The sequence below is a fragment of the Centrocercus urophasianus genome, unplaced genomic scaffold, assembly GCF_019232065.1.
Source record: "Centrocercus urophasianus isolate 14NV4802_14NV808 unplaced genomic scaffold, USGS_Curo_1.0 seq_23, whole genome shotgun sequence".
Lineage (NCBI taxonomy): Eukaryota > Metazoa > Chordata > Aves > Galliformes > Phasianidae > Centrocercus > Centrocercus urophasianus.
Genome location: NW_024884789.1, coordinates 2,696,248 through 2,718,624, shown reverse-complemented (window position 1 = coordinate 2,718,624; position 22,377 = coordinate 2,696,248). Strand labels below are relative to the sequence as shown.

General features: G+C 40.1%; 1 protein-coding gene across 1 annotated transcript in view; it reads right to left on the bottom strand.

The window, feature by feature from the left end:
- The window catches only part of ADAMTS17 (ADAM metallopeptidase with thrombospondin type 1 motif 17), a 166,633-nt gene that overhangs the window by 95,902 nt on the left and 48,354 nt on the right, over nucleotides 1–22,377 (bottom strand). The window contains exon 9 of the mRNA XM_042824518.1: nucleotides 8,241–8,346. Within this exon, the coding sequence (XP_042680452.1) occupies nucleotides 8,241–8,346 (106 nt within the window). The remainder of the gene's footprint in view (nucleotides 1–8,240; nucleotides 8,347–22,377) is intronic.

Genomic DNA, 22,377 nt, shown 5'->3' with positions numbered 1-22,377 from the left:
TTGACACTTGTGCACATGAGCAGAAAAGTAGAAGTAACTATTATAATGCTCCTGTGGGAAAACCAAGTTTTCCACATGCTTGTTCAGAGCTACTCAATGCAGGCAATCTGCATTTTTAGCAGAAGTCAAACAGCAATGATCACAGTGTGCAACGATCACAATGGATGCTAGACAAGAGTTCTGTCTTCCTGAACTAATTCTACCACACGTCAAGCTGCAAGCAGTTCTAATTCAGATAAAGAAAGTGTTAGGATGGGATTTATGCATTGAAAGGTGCTTTTGAGAGGAAGGAAGGAGGCTGTGCTTTTTCCTCTTTTTCTGAAGTCTGAAGACTACCCAAAGCAGGAAGCCAACTATTTGTACAAAGCATTTCCTTATACTCCCTAGTTTTAATGTTCATAATTAAAATGAATATTAAAAATATATATATTGGAAGTTTGCCATTTTACCAGTGATCTTCATAATGGTGCTGGTAAACAGCAAGCTGGCAGCAGGTGGAAAAGACAGGCAGATTCTGGATTCTCATGGGCAGGTGAGCACCAGCTGCTAGAGACTGGACATCAGAAATTTCTGCAATGTCAAACTGTGCCACACACAGGTAAGATCTGCCATGCAAAATAAGCATTGTGGTAGAATTTGGAGGAGAGAAGGAAGGTAGATAAAAAACTCTCATTACTAAAAAGCTCAACATACTAAACTAATCAGAAAGGAAGGAAACTTTTCAAACCAAGAAAATTCAGGGAGAACAAACCATTACACAGATCAGAGCAAACAAGAACAAAAGCAAAAAATCTGAGAGAACTTCAGGGCTTCTCTTCTAGAAAATGGGGTTCAAGCAACGATATACATGACAGAACTCCCTGTCAGCACCTTAGGAGGACTTAGAAATGGAAAGCAGTCACTGGGAACAAACGAGTCCTGTTTATTTTGTTTGTCCAGTAACAACTTCTTGATGAATTTTATTCTACAACACAACTGCAGTCAAAGAGGCAGCCAACCTTGTTCCACTACCGTGCTGCCTTCCACTGACATAATGGTAAAGGGAACCACATTTTTAGAAGCAACATCATTTCCATTGGCATTGCTGCTGCTGAGTTACGACAGAAGGCTTTTCCAATGACAGTCTGAGATTTATCATCTTCCACAGAAATGCAGTCATTTTCACCTGGAACCTGTCGAACTCAGCAGGCCAGGCAGACAGCCTGGGTTTCAAGCTATTGGAACTCAGCTGCTAGTGGAAAAGTAAATACTTCAGCTAGATTGCTGCCCTTGTTTAAGAACAAATGATTATTTGGTAAATGGCACTTGCAAACCCAATAATTCCTGTGTTTCTGTGTACTGTGGAGGTCATACAATGGGGGCTTGTGCTGTTCCTATGCTTTGGGTCACTGGGGCCACACGGCTGTTGCCAGCAAAGCCAGTAAAGTATGAAACCAGAATCCCAGTAGCAGGAAGCATATAAAGGATTTGCCAAATCGTTATAGCCCAGCTATTATACATGGCCTTGGCTTACTCAGCAGAATTACCCTTCAAAAAGAAAGACATAGCTGGCAAAGCCACAAAGCTGTTGATAAAATGAAACTGTGTTGTCTGAGAGTTTCTAAATAACTGTTGTTTGCTTGTTTGGCACAGTTTTATTAGGATAAGTAAAGCTGTACAAGATGCTCAAAAACAAAGAAATTAGTGGGTCTGTGACAGAACATTGCTTCACTGCACAGACATCTTTCACAAAGCATAGAGTAAAACCATAGAAATCCTTGCCCAAAACCACACAAATGCTTGCCACAAGCATCCACGAAGCAATTGGAGGTAGATGTTCCCATGCACAGTTCCAATGTGGTTTACTCCAATACTATAAACAGACAATCAAACTCAGAAGACAACAAGAATGAGAAAATACACACGTGACAGATGGAAGGCACCTCACCACTACGCTAGGATTATCAGGTTTATTCATTACAGCTGCAAATACCTTGCAGTTTTATACACAACTTAAACAAAACCAATCATATGATCCAGAGGCTAGCACATGATTCCTGCTGTGGGGAACCTGCTTTGGCAGGGGGGTTGGACACGATGATCTCTGGAGGTCCCTTCCAACTCCTACAATTCTGTGATTCTGTGATCAAACCCCTCCATTTCTCCTTCACAGTTGTATTTTTCTCTGATTTCCCCAGAATTTCTGCCTGCTTCAAATTCTACTCAGCTTCTACCAAATAACTTCACACCTTTAGCCCTGCACTCAAACTGATCATCCACGAGGACACACGTATGATTCTGATCTTACTAAAACAACTTGCCCAGCCAAAGTTAACAGCAGCAATGTTCCACTTCTGGAATTCAGTATGACAGAAGATATACAAACTAAGATAACTTATGGTAGGCACAGACACATGGTCTGTTTACTGGTGCTCCACCTCGACCTGTTTCTCAACGTCTCAAGTCAAACCACCCATACCTGCAGAAGTTTCCACTGATCTATTGTTATTTATTTACATGTGTTTAGATCTGTATCTGCCTTTGATCTCTGCTTCCTTGTGACAAACTCAGGATGCAGTTTTCAGAAAACTGTCATCAAACTAGTAATATTAAGCTTAGGTGTACAATAATTTTCTTTCGGTCACAGTGTGTTACTGAAGTGGAATAAGCATCCACTGACAATTTGGGTTGCATCTACTTATCTTTCAAAATCAGTGTGTTATGAAATAGTTATTTAGGCTTGATCATGCTAATTTTGATGTATAAAGATACATTATGAATTAGACAGTGTTTCATTATGTCTGCGTGGAGCTGTGCAGAGGAGCAGTTTAACTGTGAAAATGTGCTTGTAATTATCTGTAGAAGAAGAATGAAACCTGGGAGGAGGGGAATAAGGGAGCATGGGAACAGAGGGACATTCCACAACTGATTTACAACACGAATGGCAGAAAATAAAATTAGCAACTCCAGGGTGGGTACAGACTGCTGCCAGCATTTTTGGCCAGCCTCAGGGTATGTCTACACAGCAGTCAGTCACTCCCAAGAATCCCAGGGCTGCAGTGTACTGGAACAGCAGTACTCCAGTGAGATTAAAATGGAGTGTGCTGGCACTAGCAGAATTTAGTTGAGACACTAACTGTCTGAAAGAAACTGTGCAGCTACTTAGGAAGTCTTGGTGCAACAACACAGTTACTAGTACCTGAGCTTGTCAGAATAAAGCTTGCATGGGATCACATCATCAATTTCTGGTCCCCCACAGGATCCAACTGACCTTGATTTCCAACCCCTACGAAGGCAGACACGAGTTCCAGCACATTGTCTTCTGCAGCATGGTCAAAGCAGCCACAATGACTTTTATAAAGGCACAGAAGGAATTGCACCACTGCTCCCACAAGACAGAATCTACACTCAAGCCACCAGCAATACCATCAGAGAGACATACACAGCCACAAGGCAGCCATCAAACAGCCACCATCCCTGAGCCATCAAGTAAATGGCACTAAGCTACAGAGCAATGAGATCAGCACCTCTTTGCTAGGTCTCTATGTGGTAGAACATACATGGACAGGAGTAAGATATGCCTGTTGGCAACTAGAGTCTTGGACTACATGCTGAAATACTACTCTGGAGGTCTTGAGCATCCATATGAAACTTTTCAATTCAAAAATGCATTATGATGAAATCTTTATGCACTGGAGGGAAGATGTTAATTTCCTGTTTGGTTCTTAGGAAGTATGCTTCTACACCTGCACCATGCTGACCCGGACTTGGCATTGCAAGTTGTCACAGGACTTTTTTCTGTATGTGCTTTGCTTCAGCTGAAGACACGCTCAGCCTACAATATTTTCCTGTTCTGCCTTACAGCCATTTCCATGGCAGAATCTCCCTGCTGGGTGCTGCACCGGAACAGCAAGATTTTTAATAAGATTATTAGCATAGATATCAGGCCATAGAGGAAACATCCAGAGACCATTCTACCCTTACCAGCAGCACCATTATTCTTTGAAACACACCGCAAAAGCCATGCTTAATTATGCAGCAAATAATGACACACCTTAAAGTCATGTTAACCAAAATGGATCAATCATTACATCTAAAGCAAATCATTGTTACAGTCAGAAACCTGATGGTTCTAAATTCTTCTCTTTGCTGATTCCAAATCCAGAGCTCTTAGATTTGTGTACTAGAGGCATTTTTCTTTCTTTTTTTCTTTTTTTTTTTTAACCTTTGGACTCATTTTTGTCCTCATCTGTTTCAGCTTCAAGTCTGAGGCCGTGCAGTTTCAGCCTGCTGGCAACAGACTGCATCTTGCTTATTGTTAATTGATTTTGATTCACTTTCTTAAGGGCATCTGACACAGCATGGCTTCCAGCCATACCATCTCTGGCTGTGCTCTTACCATCTAGGCAGTGCCAGGTTCCTCTAGCTCATGAATGGGAATCTTCTCTCCCCACCCAAGTCTCCCTCCAGCCCACTACAGGAAAGCCAAGGCTGTTGAAATAAAAAAAAATAATAAAAAATCCAACAACAAAAAAAAAGCAAGAATGGCAACAAAGCTGGTATTGTCCTGAAAATCAACTGGCTACAGCCCACCCACTTCATTTAGGATAACAGATACAAGGATGAAGCCCAGTTTTTTGTTGGGGAAAACAAAAACAAACTTATTTGCCTTTTTCTTTGAAGGATGTCTTGAAAATGGTAACAATGTCACTGCTGTAGGGCCAAAAAGAACCAGGGAGGTGAAAACGGCACTATTTTTCTAAATGCCACAGTCATTCAGGGTGGTCCTTGGGGTATAAATCTCAGATTAACTTCACGGGGGATGAGAGAGGCACTATTCAGGATCTCCCTGGATCCAGTAGGGCATTTTTAAACTCGATCTAGCTGCCCAACTAGTCTAAGGAAAGAGAAGAGTAAGAAAGTTTTCAAGAAATTAAGCTGTTTCTAATTTGGAAACCTTGGAATTGAAGTTTTTGAAACTTCAGGGGCCACTATGATTACCATCTTTTGTGTAGCTCAGAACACAGCACTCCACACAGCAATAACTGGATAAAAACCAACTAACTGTGGTTACATTAAAGTGTGTTACTTCAAAAAACATCCACTACTGACAATGCTGAATGAAGGAACAATGCTTGCTGAGGGTCCTGTCATATATGCAAAAAAATCATGATTTGTAGCCTCGTCATATATTCAGAACTCTTTACCCTGTCTGCTGTGGTCTCATAATAGAAAATTTCTCCTCCTAGGCTCTTTGTAAGGAGAACTGTATCTGATTACAAATGGCTGCTCCTTTTGTGAACAAAACTCTCACTTCAGATTTAGGGACGTAAAAACAACAGGCAAAAGTTATGCCACTCATCCCAACATCAAGCAACAGACATCTACAGGATAAGCCTGAAGATGAATTTCTATAGGACACATAAACAACATCCTGACTGACCTATTTAATAACGTCTCCATGTTTTCAGTGCAGCTGTCTGTAACAGTGTTGTTGCAGAGAGTCCAAGTGACATTAGTGGTAGGTTAGGAACTTGATGCATCAATTAGTAATCTATTCACTTTTTCCAAAGTCTACATCAGAAACAATCTGTGAATGCCAAATTGAGCTTCTGATCTCCATGGACACTTGTTAGTCTTAGGGCAAAAAGTAATAAATCTTAGCTCTTCAATACCCCTAAAGAAATCAGCCCTCAATAAATCTCACAATTATGGGTCTCCAAAACTTGTATTTTTGCCCACGTGGATGTAGGTTTGGTTGGATTTTTTTTTTTTTAAATAAAATTTTTTTTAAAAACTGCATTTACTTTTCCTTGATTTTTCTTTTTAAAATTGAAGCTGATCTCAGCTTCTCTATCTCTGCAATGAGTTTCCTTACATCTCAAAATCACTTTAAATGCTTCTACCACTTCGAAGGTAAAGTCAGCAAACAATCTTCATATTTGCACAAGACTTGCTGAAACAGGATTCCTCAGAGCACCCTGTTACAGTTCAAAACCAAGAGAAAAAGGAGAGGCCTGAAACTTAGTAAGATCAATGAAAAGATTGACTTCAAGGCTAGAAAGGCACCAGTAAGCTGATCTATCTGAAATAACTATCCAGGCCAATGGTAGATGACAGCACAGTGGGGTGATCTTCATGCTCAGAGAGCGATGAGAGACAGACAGCAAGACAGCATTTTTTTTTTCCTTTGACATGAATCATGATTTGATTAGCATGCACATGGATGGGCTTAACTGAGAGAAGAGTAGGCAGAAGGCCTCTCTAAGTTCCTCCAGCACCCCACAGCCTTCCTAACTTCTCTTGCCTGAGCCTGTTCTAGTCTCTTTTATCTCAGTAAAGGGGCCCATGATGCAGTTTTGTTCCAAAATGCAATCACTTCAGCCGCTTGTCCCTCTTCACCTGCAACCTTTATTTAACCTTTCCATCTCCTCCCACAGCAGCATCTATAACTCTGCTGAAGCCAATGATTCTCTGCACAGGAGAGAACTCACTTGTCTGAATCCTCCAGCCCACATCATGCTCTGCTAACCTCTTTTTTCAGACATCTCATATGCACCATCTGAAATAGCTTTCCATGATGGAGAAAATAAAAAAAGAAAAACAAAAGAGAAAGGCCTTACCACCAAGAGTGGTAACTCAGAAAAGAAAATAGAGTTTGCTACTTAGTTCACAGATGGAGAGTTGTATCCAAAAGCATTACATCCCTTATTTGTGTTGTGAATTTTTTGCAAGGCATTATTGGAAAACAGCTTGACAGCTCTTCTGGGAAATTTGGCAAATGCCATGGCAGAGCAACCTCAGCCTTTTACACAGCTGGATTTTCTGCAGCCCAAGTATTTTTTTTCCCTCCTAGTCTTGGCCCGTCCAAAGATGAGTGCTGAATTTCCCTAAACACTACCCACAGGTTAATTCATTATTAAACTTAGGCTCAGTTTAACATCTTGGCACACCGTTCAAATAAAACCAAATCCTTCATTTCTGCTGAAACCATCTTTGGTTTGGCTCAGCTACCTTTGGTGTCACTGAATGGTGAACAGGCGATTCATTTTCATCTTGTCAGTTCTGGTAGTAACATAGATATCCTCCACGCAACTCAGAAACACACTGCTGTAAAATAATTGTTTGCCATGCAGTGAGACTGAGCAGGATCTGAACTTCACACATTGGCTGTGATTTAGCTGTCAATTATTTGTTTCTGCAGGAAAGGAAGATACAGTAGACACATTAACAGCATGCGTCCAGAAGGGTGCAGACAAAATTTCTGCATAGCTTCATACTAGAGAAACAACAGTAGGATTTTCTGCCTTCCATCCAGAGACACTGAAAAAAGAGTAGTTGAAAATGCCATAGCACAGACCTTACTCTGTATAAATGCGTTCCTGGTCTAATTCTATACATCAATTACACAGTCTAACTGTGACACAGTGCAACCACAGTGATGTCGATGGAAAGGGAAAAAAGTTCGTAAGTATTATGAGTAAGTGCACATTACATTCAGCTTGGAAAGCAGTGAATGTGAATGGTGACCTTTGGGTTAACTCATTAACTGCACTAAGACTATGTAGTAAATGACTCTTCCAGTCAGTTTGTTTTATTCTGTCCATGGAATATATACAGGCAGCTTTAAGGTCTTCAAGGGCACCTGCAGAAAGGACCTGGTAATCTCATGGGAATTATCGTACCCTTTGCTTTGTTTTTTTCCCTCCAGTGAAAGTGTGCTGATCAGCTGTAATTGGCTGATAAATCAAGTTATACAATTTATTTCTGTTGATCAAATAATTATGCTTAATAGTATTTCCAAAATGCTGATGTTTACAATTCAGTATCTACACGTTATTTCACTTGCAGAGGTCAAACTGTTACCAAAGTATTACTGAAAATCTTGTCAGTTACCTGAACTTCAAAGAAAAATTTGCAGCTTCAAAGATGATAAGACTGATGTTGTTTTCCTGGACCTATTCTAGAGCATAATTTGCAGAATTCATCCCTAACCATTACCATCAATCATTCAGGAGAATGAGGCCTCTTCAAGATGTTAAAAATCATACTGTATAGTGGAGAACAGGGGAGTATCTAACAGGAAGTTTTATGTGTGCCAAAGAAGTACTTACACAAGTCTTCTAAAATTAAGTATCAGTCTACCAGATTTATAAAATCATAATGAGCATGTCACACAAGAAACTTCATTTGTGAGCTTTTAAATGCAAGTAGCTTACAGTAGCATCAGTAAAGAAAGAAATTGAAATACAAATTCTTACTTGTGCCCAAGTTCATGTGCAATTGTAAATGCTAGATTGAGACCATTGTCTTCAGCAAGAACACATTTTCTCTTGGCACTGCAGACACCTCCCAGGTAAGCAATTCCTGCAACAGAAATAGAGCAAACATACCATCAGAGTTGGTGAAACAACTCATGCACTTGAAACACACAGCAGTAATTCAGCAAAAATGATGAAAATATGCACTCAACATGGAAAAATATTAAGTAGCTTTCTCACAAAATCACCTACTTCGTCCATTGTAGTAGTGAGAAGTTGGTTCAGTGTTTTATTAGACACGTAACAACTCAAGTTAAGCAGTCACTCTCATTATTTCACTGCCCATGCAGACTCAAAAATTCACTGCAGCTTATCTATAAACGTCTGCTACTACCACACTGGAATACAGATACAGTCAGGTAGCTTTAACAACTAGTTAAATGGAGTTGCCCCGATTTTCAGACTAATATTGATGAGAAGGAATAAAATCATGCAAGTTGAGACTCCTGAAAGGATGTTACAATCTCCCTTATTTTCATACCCACACAAAATAAGAATAGCAAACTCAGAAAAGCTAGCAAGTCAGAAAGTCAACATAGACTGCAAAAGTCTTCCATCACTTAGAGAAATTCATCCTGCAGACAGCTGTGCAGTTTTTTTCTGGGCCTGTTTGTGCGGGCACCAGAAGCACTTGCAGGTTCAAGTCAAAAAGGAATTTAGAAGTGACAGTATGAGACTTCTAGTGTGGAAAAGCAATAATTTCCATATGCCTTTCCTGCATCCAGACAATTCCCTGCAGCAACCATCACTGTACTTCTTGAAAATGTAGTAATTGCATCACAGGTAATCTGTTGATGAACTCTTGTTCCATCTGCCACCTAAAAACCAGAGTGAAGTCACAGGAAGTTTTGTATAAGGATCAGAGACAGAAAAAGAGCCTAAGGATGCTTCTATACCTCAACTGGTAAACAGCCACACTTCAGAAGGCACACAGACACAACAAGTATACGTAGAAAACAAGATTTCTAACTGGTGTGCTGAGTTCATTCTGCTACCTCACATCCTTCTGCCACCCTGCAGAAAGGGAAGCATGAAGACCTTTCACAAATGCCTTTTTTCAAAGGAAATCCATTTGCTTATATTAAACAGAAAACAAGATGCATTTCCTGTTCTTACAGTGGGGTAGGTAGGACTTATCTGCCTTTAGTGCAATGCAGACATGAGCTCATTTCTTTTTTTCTGTTGGAGCTGAAAACGTTGTATTTGTCAAGGTGCAAACAGTGTAAAACTTTGTGTCTGGAAGAACTCCAGTTCTGTTTTTATGAGTTTTAACAACAATGTGGACAGGAATATTTATTGCTAGGGGAATTCTGGACAGAAAGAAAAGATGGGCAATAGTCTCTTAGTTCAGCATTGGCAGTAAAGAGTGAAGGCAACACAAAAATTAGGCATTAATGTTTGCTTATATTAAAACTGGTAACTGTGGAAGGCCACATTCATACAAGATGCAAAAAATAACATCAAGCTTTAATTTCTTAAACATCAATCATCACAGAAGGCTGGACTTGCTCTCACATGAGTTCTAAGGACGTCAAGGAATCACTCAGGGAGTAATAGGTTACCTTGTCAAAGAAATTGCAACCTCACTCCCAGCACCTGATAAACCAATGACCTGGTCACAGAACCTCAGCTGTTGGTGCCTGCAGTGCACCTTGAGCTATGAACATACCTCCTCTTTCTTTTGAAGATCACAAAACATTCCTAGTTGATTCTGAAAGGGAAGTAGATATTTCTCCTGATTTATATCTTCTAGTCCCAACCACAGCAGGATTCTGACTGACAGTGCTGTTTCTCTTACTAATCCTGATTCTATCATCATCTTCCATTTAACCGCTGCCAATATGCCACTCAACTGTATTTAACCATGCATGAATATAACTGAGGAGTAACAAAGCAATATTGCACATCAAGCTCAGTGGTCACTCAGACAAGCCAATTTAATTCAAAATGATTCACGGTACTTTCTGATAAACTTCAAAAAAATCAGACTTATTCCATGTTTCATGGCACTTGGAAATGAAAGGAAGTAATGTTTCCATGCTTAGGATATGCAGTGTAGCAAATTAAGAGTACAGGCAATATATTAACAGTGGTTAAATATCAGTTAAAATTTCAAATACGCCACGGAGGCTTCAAGCAATGATTCTTTTCAAGTCCCTGTTTAGCTGTTGTAATCCCCACTGAAATTGACTGGCAGAAACACCGTGTTGTGCTAAAAATCTCACTGCTCAGTGGTGGAAAAGTAACTTGGATTTGTACATTCATCAGTGGCTGAAAAAGAAGTAAACTGTGGCTCAGTTACAGACTCTTAACCACCCCATTTTTATTAGCTGGTTTCAGTGTCCTGAGCAGCCAATTTCTAATATCTGCAATGAACAATTTCAAAATCTAGACATCTAAATTGGGTTTATTATAACAAATATTAAAGATATTTGTTGCACGAAGCCTAGTGATCAGACAACAGAGGAACAGAAATGTACTGGGGTAAGAAACTTCTAGAATGGCAGATGGCAGAAAACTTTGCTGAAGCTGATCTCAGTAAGAAATCCAGCTTATAAAACGAGAGCTTATTAATAAGAGTAATTCTGTCACAAGCTGGCTATAACAAACTGTTACAGCATTATGTTTGCCTCAAATGTTTTGAAATACATATTTTGTTTCAAAGTAATAAAAAAAAGGGAAAAAAAAGTAGGAAGGTTGAACTGATTTATTAAACTTACAGTGTGTTCATGCAAATATATAAGCAGTGGCTCTCTTAGGGACCATATATTTCCAAATATACCACTGACTGGCAGCAGTTATCAAAAATCTATTTTTAATATTAAAAAAGGTCAAGCAGGTGCATCAGTGGGAGAGGAAAGGAAAGCCAATTACTATTTTTACTATTACTGTGAGGGTTTTTTCCTGTCTCCCATGAGGAATTGCATAATTACTGTCCATAACTTCTGTGCTTCAGTTTGAATACTCAGTGCTATCTGCACTTCTACAGCAAACCTTTGGACACAGACAACTGTGTAAACTCAGATTTATCCAAGAAGTTGTCATGTATAAACAGTTTGCAGCTGTTGGCCCTTCTGCCAGCTAATAAGCCCTCCGCTAGTAGTATCTCTAGGGGGAATGATTACATATATCCTACCAGCTCAGCTAGGCATTAGAATATTACATACTCGCCACAGTGATAGCCAAAGCTTGAAGAAGACAAGTTCTGAAGCACGGCTTCACATTTCATCATATTCAGAACACCTGGGACTTCCTTTAGACATCTGTGGAATATTCACTCAGCAAGTGGCTTATCCAGGTACTCCAGCTTTCAACCCTCTAATGTCTTGTTTTCATTGCACTTCTAATACATTAATCTTTTCTTTTGCCAGCCACCTCTGGATACAGAACTTTTACTTGATTAAAACTTGGCTAGCTTTCCTCTTCTCAATATATTTGCTGTTGGGAAGAGAGCCAAACTTGAAGTCCTGAAGCCTGCTTGGCACAGATGAAGACTCGCTGTATATCCATATGCATAGAGCAAACCCCCCATTCCCCACCATTACAAATTTGATGTTGAGCTGATGTTTTTCTCATCTTCTCACAACTCTTCTCTTTGTGCAGCTCACACACTGCCATCACTTACACTCCTATAGCCTTTCTTAACATCCTACAGGAGTAAAATCAGAAAATCCTACAAATCATTTACACTGCCTTTCCGTTCTATTGCAATAATACGTTTGACAGAGGCTTGTATTTTCACATCAAGTCAGTCACCAAAGGAATCTTTCAGTGCTTGCAACGTTTAAAGATGAAAAATACTTTTTCTTTCTATGATGTCTACCTATGAAAAAAACAACAGAGGAAGAACCTGTCAAGCTGCCTCCAACACATTCTCTGTTCTACAGCTGAATAAACAGAGGTCCCAAGAAGGCAGATGTATCCAAGTGAAAAACAACAGTATCTATAGAAGGAGTCTCTCCAGCTTGGAGTCTAGATTTTAAGGTTATTACCATCGCTGTCCTACAGAGCCTCCAGCTCCAAGTTTGGTTTCCAGGTATCATCCAGAAGAAGCTAACAGCGTGAGATGTTCCTTCATTTTATGTGCTAATTCAAGGCCAGATATGCAATTTTAGTGGCACAGATTAATTTGGTGTAGTGCTTGATAGCCATTTGGATGCCAATTTCTGTTAATCCTGCAGTAAAAACATGGTTTCCATTAGAATTTAACATTAATGTATGGAAACTGTTTTGCTTTGCAATATCTTTCATTGTCACTGCATTTAATGAAAACCACACTGGAAACAATGCAGTCACTGCCAATCACCAGTAAAGGAACTACAAAATCCAAAGCACAGGAGGAAGCTACAGCCAGGTAGGAAGACAAGGTAACAACCAACACTATTAAGTATTTTAGAGAAGAGTTTCTGATGCCAAGGACCATGCAACATAACATCTCTAGGCACTGCTAGAAATCAACTACCACTTCAGAGGCCTCTCTATTAGGATGCCTCCAGCCTTAGAGAGAACAGAAAACATAAAATAAGCTGAATCTCAGCGTGTCTGAGAGAGAAGTCTGCACTGACAACTTCATACAACTTGCTGCAAATTCATCCCCACAAAAGCCTCCCTCTTCTTACTTCGGGGAATCCACCTTAACTTGAATTTTAGCACAACCTCTATAAAACTCTGCCTCTTGCCTCCAAACCAGCATGATCTGCAGAGATGTAGCATGCTTTCTCAGAACACAAAGTACTCTGTGGCTAAAAACCTTCCCTATGAGACTGACTGATGTCATGTAGTGAACCAATAAAATCTTTTCCTGGTAACTCTGAAAACACTGTCACTTTCCCAAAAGCCAAGTAAGGAAAATAAATAGCTAAACAACACGTAGTTACTTTCTGAATACCTTGATTTTCAATACATACACCCTGAAAGACTAACAAATACCATCTCTCCCTTATATCTATAATGCAAGCTGTGGGTATAATTCAGATGCTTCTACAGCTGATAATATACTCCTCAGAACAGAAGGTCCTGTTGCTACAAATGAACGAAGTGCACATTAGCTTTCACAGAGGATACTTTTCAGATAATGGGAATCTTTAACGAACTTACTGCTATGGCACCCCTGGTTCTACCAACCCCTGGGTTGCATTTCAAATTACCAGGACTAATTGCAAGAGCCAGATTCAACCACACACCCTAGTTTTCTTGTAATGGCTACATGGAGATACACCCAAATATAAGCCATGGCACTCCTGAAGCCCAACACAGCTTCCCAGGGGGCTCTTCCAGCGTAGGCTGAACTCCTTGCAGGAATGTGCTCCACCTGTTTTCAATCAGATAAGCTCACATCTAGTTGGGGTTTGTCTACACGCTCTTTCTGTAACTTGTGCCATGCCACAACTTCTGACAACAAAGCCTCGGTGCAGGTAAACATCTTAATGTCAGTAGATCTCCAAAGGCGGCAAGATTCTGCAAATAATCAGTGCAGAAAGAAGCACTGTTGCTATCATCTGTTCCTCCTTGTTTAATTACCCTGCAGGACAGCAATTAATGGAACAGGAGGAACCTCTTCCCCAGCATGGCCAACTTTGAGCTTTAGCATCCAATGTTTCTGCAGGGCTTTTGTGTTTCCCAGGAACCCTCTTGTGGCTTTCTCAGTACAAAGGATGAGTCATTTTTCTGCTCCTTTACTGATTAGCCCACACACAGACACTCCCCACCAAGTCAAGAGCCTTATTCTAACGCTACTGGCATTGAATTTACACTGTGCTAATTCACTGATTTCAGCAGTCTCTTCAAGGGGCTGCCCAGGCAAAAACCCTAGAGATTAGCATTCTTACAACTTCAGGAATAAACGTCCTCCCCTAAATCCACAACATGCAACTCAAAAGCGTATTCTGAACTCAGGAAATTGCTCTACTTACTTAAGCACACAGTTTACACCTAGAAGTCAGTTCACTAAGCCTAGATCTGTTTTCCTACATGCCTTTGGCCTTTCAACTTTTAACCATACCAGTATTATATATTGCACGTTTTTTCTCACAGACTCCTGCATCACAAATACCCTCCTTTCAGACTGAAGGAAAAGACTGAATAAAACTGCTAGGAGGCAGGAATCCTTCAGGAGCATGGCAGAAAAGCCTAACCTCTCACACTGCTAGTAGCACGTTGGTTCAGATACCAAACTAAATGAGGTGGAGAGCTGACACAGTCTAACATCTTTTTGGCCTATAAGAGGCCCTAACAAAGGCCTACAAAAACACACCAGACAATCAATGCCGCATTCTGCCAGTAAAGACTAGACAACCTTCAGAACACTTCCTAACCACCCCCTTGTCGTCGTCCCCCCAGGTTTGGCATGGGCATCTTTGAAAACAGCATTCCCTTCCAATGGCTTGGTTCCATCAAAGGTTTGTGATTACAAATGTAAACATTCACCTTAATGACTGCAGCTGAAAAGAGGTACACTGTTCACAGGAATGCAAGGAAAGATGGAAATAAGCATAGTGATTAGCCTCATAGAATAGATATCCATCGTGAGCTACAAAGGGACCACTGATCTTGTCTTGGAGCAAAGGAATGCATGAAACAACCACTTGAATTTATTCCTAGTACTAATTTTTCTGCTTTTCACAATAAAATACTAGGATCTAAGACCTCAGCAAAGGAGATAAAAAGAAATATCCTTTTTTATTTGCCATCTGCTCTTTGTTCAGCATGACATCTTATAACCCATTAACATTACATCTTCTCTTTCAGCAAACCACTGCTTCCTCAGATGACAGCAGATTAATAAATCCTCTTCATCCAACCTGACAAGAGGAGTTGCTTTATTAACTGGAGCATCGGAAGCAGGGTATCATCTATGTGTTTACTCTACTTTGATATGCTAACCAACACATTCCAAAGAGCTTCTCCCACTCCCTCCCCAGCGACTGGAGCTCAGGCTGTTGATGATGCGAATCTCTAGCAGGCAAAATACAGTGTTTCTTTTTGCACTCCTGTTTCTATAATTTAGTATAAGGTTGTGGATATTTAGCCCAAATCAAACGACCATTCCCAAAAGCAGATTCTCAAACCCAGGCAACTAAATTCACCATCTGTTCATAGCCATCATTACATCGTGCTGAAAGCCTGCACGTTCATGCACACATGTGGAAATACATAGGCTTAATTATCCAAAGTAAGATAAATTACAACAGCTGTACTCCCGTTAAGAGAAAAGGCAAGAGAAGAGTTAGCCAGGTGATCTGAAAGGACTCTAGATGGAGAGGAATTGATGGACTGGATGAGTCAACAAAGAGTGCTGGAAAATATACAGAGCCTAGCCTAATTCTAACTGAGTGAACAAGATGGACAGATTAGGAAATGAAAGGAGATGATGACAAATGCAGCAAAAGGAGATAACAACCATGTTCTAGAAGTCTTCAAGAAACATGACTTTGATCTCACAAGCAACACTGAACTACTTTTGTGGGAGGCTGGGGTCAAGGAGGACAAGAGATAAGATCAGAAGGGAAGATAAGCTCTCAGAACTTTTGCCGCTGCTTAAATGCTGCAGGGAAATGGATCCACAGTCCCAGGTCAGGCGTTTCTGGCATAAGAGCTGCCTTGAGAAAAGGTAGGAGCCAGCTTGCAAGAAGGCCTGAGAAGGACATGGAAATATTCAGGGACGAAGGCCTCTGCCTTGGTGTGTGAAAAGAAGTGACATTTAGAATAAGGAAAGGACAGATAATTGAACTGATAAGGAAGCAAGCAATGGAAATCAGTGGAATAAGCTGCATCTTTCAAGACATAAATAAGTGACTGAAAGGAAAAAAAGATTACATTTGCCATCAGAAAGCAAAACGCTTAATGGAGACCACGGTGTATGATCATCACTCTGCTGCACATATACCAGTATCAGCTTATTAATATCCATCCTGTCTCACAGGGAACTTCTCATCTGAAGGTAATGCTCCTATGAGAAATCAAAAAACAATCCTGGCATTACCTGTAGTAGCTGCAACTTTGCAAACTGTATAGAGTTTCAAAATCCTACACAGGTTGTTTTCACAGTGCTTTTTCAGTTCCATGACTTCCAGTTTTGAATCTGACAGTTTGTTCCTACAACTCATCTGAGCCATCTGCTTCAACAAAGGGCCTGAGTTTAGACAGAACGAAGGGGAATGAAAAAGAAAGATCAAATCAGAGCTTTTATTGCGACTGCAAAACAGAGAGGAACATGGAATCCAGCAGCAGGGATCCTGGAGTCTTCAAATACCACAGTATCTCCTTTCCAGAATGAAGAGACAAGGTCAGACTTGGAAATATATCAGAAAAAATATTTGGAGTCTCTGTACCAAACAGCATCTGATTTAAGAGCTAATAGAACAACTGGAACTGAATGCTGGATCCTGACTTTCTCATAATTGCAAACAATAAAACTCATTAAGCTACTCAAATAAATTAAAATATACTTTTAAAAGTTTCAAAAGCTTTACTGAGCCACACAGCTTTGCCATCATGTTGGTCAAAAGGTGGATTAATCAGCAAGGATGAGTCCTGCAATCACTTGAACAACATTCAGCAGTGTATGACAAGCATTGTTTCCATGTCTGGAGAGTTTCATCAGTCTGCTGAACCAGGCAATTCTGAAGATGGCTGAACACCTGTGTTGCTGATGAATGGCATTCTTCCACAGCTCTCAATTAAATTCTTTCCATGTTCTTAAAGAATGACTAAGCAATTGTTGCTCTCAAAAAGTGAATGAATCTATACTTTCGAAACATGTTAACATTTAAAGTGTATTTTATTTTTAGGCACCGTATGCGTGTCAAGCTGTTCTCTTGGCAAAATAAGAGCAGCTCAGGCGACTAGCAGAGCCAGCCAGCAGAATGGGATGATTCACAGTAATCAAACTTTGAACAGATGCTTTTCCAAATTGCTTCTGTGATACTTCTCAATTACAGCTCCTACATCCCGACTCACAGAGTTATCTAAGCTCCTGGCTTCTTTGTCAAACTGCCAGCCAACATATGCACTGATAAGCTTATTTAACAGTTCTTGGTTCAGCCCTTCTGTTTTAATTCTTTGCCGAGTGCTGATTTAACCTCACAGCCTGCTTGATCTGAGAAACCTGCAAAATCCAGAGTTTGTGTCTGATAAAGTTAATAGGGTTGAGTTACTCTGTTGAAGTGAGAACTTAGGCTGAAAAACCTGTACCACACTAAAGTTTGAAGCTTGTCTTTAATTCTTCAGCACTATTACCTCTGCTGCCAGTACCAGGGAGTGAACGTAATCCTTCCACCACTGGGCAGGAAGAGGAGACAAAGTGACTGCCATTGCTCTGCTTCTCTCCTCACACAGTACCACAGTCAGACTGCCTGATAGCAAGGGCAGGTGACAAAACAAGAAAAGAAAAAACCTCTCACTGCGAAATTAATGGCTTGATTTTTCACACAGCTGCTCTGGGGCTTTCTGATGTACATGTAGGCGATGTGAACTTCCCTTCAGTGGCAGCATTAGAGGGAGGAGGCTTTCTCCTCTAGTTACTTTATTCTCTTTCAGAAATTTCCAAAACTTCTAATATTTCTGAGACACGTCTTCAAATTTGGATCAAGTTGGACCATGGATTAAAAAACTTATGTAAAGACAGACAGGAGTACAGCCAGACACAAGTACAAAGTGCACACACTCCATACAAATCACCAGTTTAAATGACTCAGTCTAAAGAGTCATCCTCCGGACTCCCCAAAAGAGCTGCCCACTCTTACTTCTACTCCATAGGAAGGGAATACTCACATGGTATGTCATCTGAGTATTTATGCAGCCATAAAACATCACAGTGCCAGGAGAAGTAGAGGCTAATTTCAGAGGTAATGTGAAGATATTTTTGGTAGGTCCTGCATCTAGTTTCTTTAGTACCTCTCTCTAAATTACTCGAAAATAAAATGACCCCTTCAAAGAACTTAATAGCACAAGTTAGAGAGAAATTTTCACCAAGATCAGGATGAACTTTTCACACACTCAATAAAAGGAAGTCTCTCATGTTCAAACTTCTGCTCCTTCTGAAAGAAAACATGAATCTGGATGAATACTGCTGAGCAAATTGCAAAGACTGATAGCAGCCAGAAGAGTCCCTGGGGCCTCTCAGATACAAGTCAGTCTTAGTCATGAGGCCTTTATACTCTGAAGTTTATAGACTGAATTCAGATATGGCAGTGCATGAGGCTCACGGGAGGACAGCAATTGCAGGCAGCACTGAAGAATCTTACCAATGCTGTATCCTGCAGAGGGCCAGTGAGACATTCCCATACCTACATGTACTACTGCTCTAGGCTTTTTATGTTAAACTGCTGACAAGGGGAGAATTGTCCCTTGTCATATCCCTCTAAATAAAACACCTCTGGGAAGAGCAGAAGCTTCTATATAGTTCTCTGCTATATGGTGACATTTCCACTCCTGAATCAAACTGATGTATTCCTGATTAAAACCATGTGCTGAATCTGCAGCACAGTGGACGGGGGAGTGGGTTTTCAGCTGTCAAGCCCCATTCAGTAACTGTGGGTTGTGGAGAGAATTTAGGATGGTAACAGCTGTGCTTTCCAGCCAAGCAGATAGTGCACCTTTGTACAAGCTTGCTTTGGTGTCCAGTGGCAGTGAACTGTCAGCTGCCATGTAATGAGATTAATTTCCCAGCAAAGCCTCCAGATTAATGACAGCATAAATAGCTACATAGCATTCACAGAAAAAAACAAGCTGGACATGTATTACTTCCGATCTAATTGTACCAGCTATCACAGTCACCATAAACTTGATTAAAATCTTACTGAAATCAATAGGATTATTGCCACTGGCTGTGGAGAATGAGCATTAAGCCATTTCCTGGCTTTTTACTTTGCTCCCATCCTCAGAAGGTTGGCCTTTGTTTCTTTTTTTGTTTGTTTTTTTAATTCACTGTAAAAACAGAAAGCTTTTTACTTCACCTTCCAGACCATGCTATGGTTCAGAGACACCAGTGCATGCCTGAGTATTCTGCATCTCTGTAAACACACCAGTTCACTGAACAAATAAGGACTACAGCTTTCCTATGTTTGGACATGCATCAAACAGCAAAGATAAAGATAAAAATAGAAAAGAGAAATTTTGTTGAGATGTTCAACCAAAAATCATCATTGACAAAATCTCCTGTGTGAACAGCAGCTCCAAAGACATGAGGCAACCCAAACACCAACTATTGTATATTCTTGGTTGGTAAGATTCCCTACTAAGGACAAAGACTAATACAATTTTTTTTTTTCTGGCTAATACAACTTTCATCAAGTGTCTGAACTAAATAAACACACAAAAGAGCCAATTCTTACAATCTAGGCAAGCATTCAGTTCAGGTCACAGCAGTTTACGGTTCAGCTGGTAAAGGTCTCTCAAGATAAACAACAGGAAAAAATATCTAGAAGAGCAGATAAACTCTGACCAGCACTGCTTTGTTGAAATCCAAGGCAGGAGACAGTTCTAAGAGGTGAGTGAAGGGTTTACAAGGTGGCAGCAGTATTTCCACAGAAGCGATCAAGAGTCACATTGCAGGACAGGCATAATCAGGAGTTAATCATCCATACTTGAAACCTGACATGACCAAGGCAAAGACAGTATCTTGTCTCTGACGTTCCCCTTTGGCATAACCAGAAAAGATGACAAATGTAGACATACAAGATTGGAAATATGAATGCTGTCTCGAGGTTTCCTAAACACAGATATAAAACAAATTCTAAAATAAATTCTATTTTCAATTTTTCCTTTTCTGTCATCTCAAGTCTTTTGAAGACTGATTAGATTGCTGGATTCATTTTAGAGCAACAGTTTAATATTCCAATAAATAAAAACATCCGCACAGTTTCCTCACTTACTGGCCTCTGTTTACTTATAAAGAGCTGCAGTGTTTACTCTGTTTGTCTACTACAGAGCAAATATTGCTACACATGCTTGAGCTTGATGGATGACATAAGTAAAACCAACAAGCAGATGCTCAGCAGAACATTAACGTGTACCCAGCAGTCTAATTATGGCCAGACAGAGCCTTAATGCAAACAGATCAGTCAAAATGGCTACACAAAAATGTATGACACAACTACACAAAGCCAACAAATATTTTCAACCTGCTGACTGCTCACGACCACTAACTAAAGTAGAAATGCAAGGCTAATTCCAAGTTAAGCAAACACAGAAATCCTTAGCATTCTACAAATCATGCTGAAAGAACGCAGGAGGAGAAACATATCTGATGGATTGGATTTTGCATTTTCATTTTTTTTCTAAAGGTTAAGTGCAGTTCTAGGAGCTGATTGAAAGGGCAAAAAAAACTTGTCACACTAATGCAGACAAACCCCTTACTGACTGTAGGAATCTGAAAGTGAAATTCAAACGTATGTATAGGAGAACACGAGTCCAAATAAATATTTGCATGTACCTGTAAGCTGTCCTTTGAATCACTGGATTTGGTTTGGACAAAAATCTCCCAAAAACTAAAAGTGAAAACCAAAATTAGCTGTGTATGCACAGGAGGCACGTATGACATTTACAGTAGGTCCAAATTAGGTCTAATTAGTCAAAATTAGATTTAGGTCAAAAATTCACTGTCTCTTACTTCCACACCTTTCTTTCTAAAATGGTTGTAGCTTGACAGGAAACCCCACTGTTTTCACAAGGAAGATCTGGTCAAATTCAGGTATTCTGTTACCTCTGAATTTAGAGATCGTGCTGTGAGCTTGTACTGGAGGACAGTTCCTACTGCATTTTCATCAGGCTGGTCAACACAAAGAAGACTTTCAGTGGCATGAAGTCCTGCTACATGACCAATTCCTATTTGTGTTATGTGCACCATCATCACAACCAAGAAACCTGGAGCTTGTGCTGGGGCATCAGAAGGCCCAAAAGGATTAAAAAAACAAAACAAAACAAACAATTTCAAGGACTTAAACTTATTTTTAAATCTAAGTGCACTTAGAATAGCAAAATCCTCCCATGATCAGACACCCTGTGAAATAGGCTGCTTTTATACTACATTATGATACCAGATGGTAAACCAACTTGAAAAAAAAAAACAAATGAAAAATCAGTGAAGGTCAAACTTCCTTTTCTAGGGGAGGTGCTGCCAACAAACTATATTTTTTCTTGTGTTTTATGCTGACTTCTCAGAGCAGCTTTCTTGGTTATCACCAGTAAAAATCTCATCTCTGCATTTTTAAACCTGCTCTCAAAATTGCATTTTAGTCTTGGAAGCTGCAAAATAAAAGAAATGTAAAAGCACAGTACACAACTGTCCTTCATTTCCTTCCTCTACTCTTACATATCCTGTGTGCAACTGGAATGCTTCTGATTATTCAGTGGAGCAAACATTACAATGAATGCGATCATGCCTTACTGCCCTACGCCTGTAGCCTATTGCACAGCTACATACAGATGTTTTTACACAGACTGGTTTTCTAGCTACAGGGTCTATAAAACAATAGAAACTATCTGAAATGTTTTCAAGCCAGCAAAGGATAAAGGCACTGAAAAGCAGTCAATTGGATAAAAGCCATCTATGTCTGACAGGGGAAGAAGAAAAACTTCAGAGGTTTTTCAATTATAAATGCACCATGCTTTCTTAAACAGTACTTGACTGCAGTCTGCAGCTGACTGACCAGGCTGGAATGTGTGAACAGAGGTAAAAACAAAGCCGTGGGCAACAAAAAGAAGGAATTCAAACCTCTGGTCTGTAGAAGGGCTGAATCATTGTTTTACCAACCTGAAGAACCAGATGCTGCATAAAGAACCCAAGCTCACACTGAGAAAGTCTAAGAGATAGCATTGCCTCCAGCTGAGGGACCAGGTCTGAGACTCAAGAGATGTGGGGTACACCCAGCCAGCTCTATCCTTTAGCATGCCTCTTCAAATCCAAAGGTTTCCTTTTCTCTATACTGTATAGACAACCGTTCTGATCTTCTCAGCGAAGAGCTTTAAGTTTTACTGAAGAAAAGCAGCATGTACAAAAACAGATACCCACAACATCTGATTAACAGGGAGATGCCATGAATTAGCAGGTAAGGCACTGCAGTGGAAGTCAGGATGT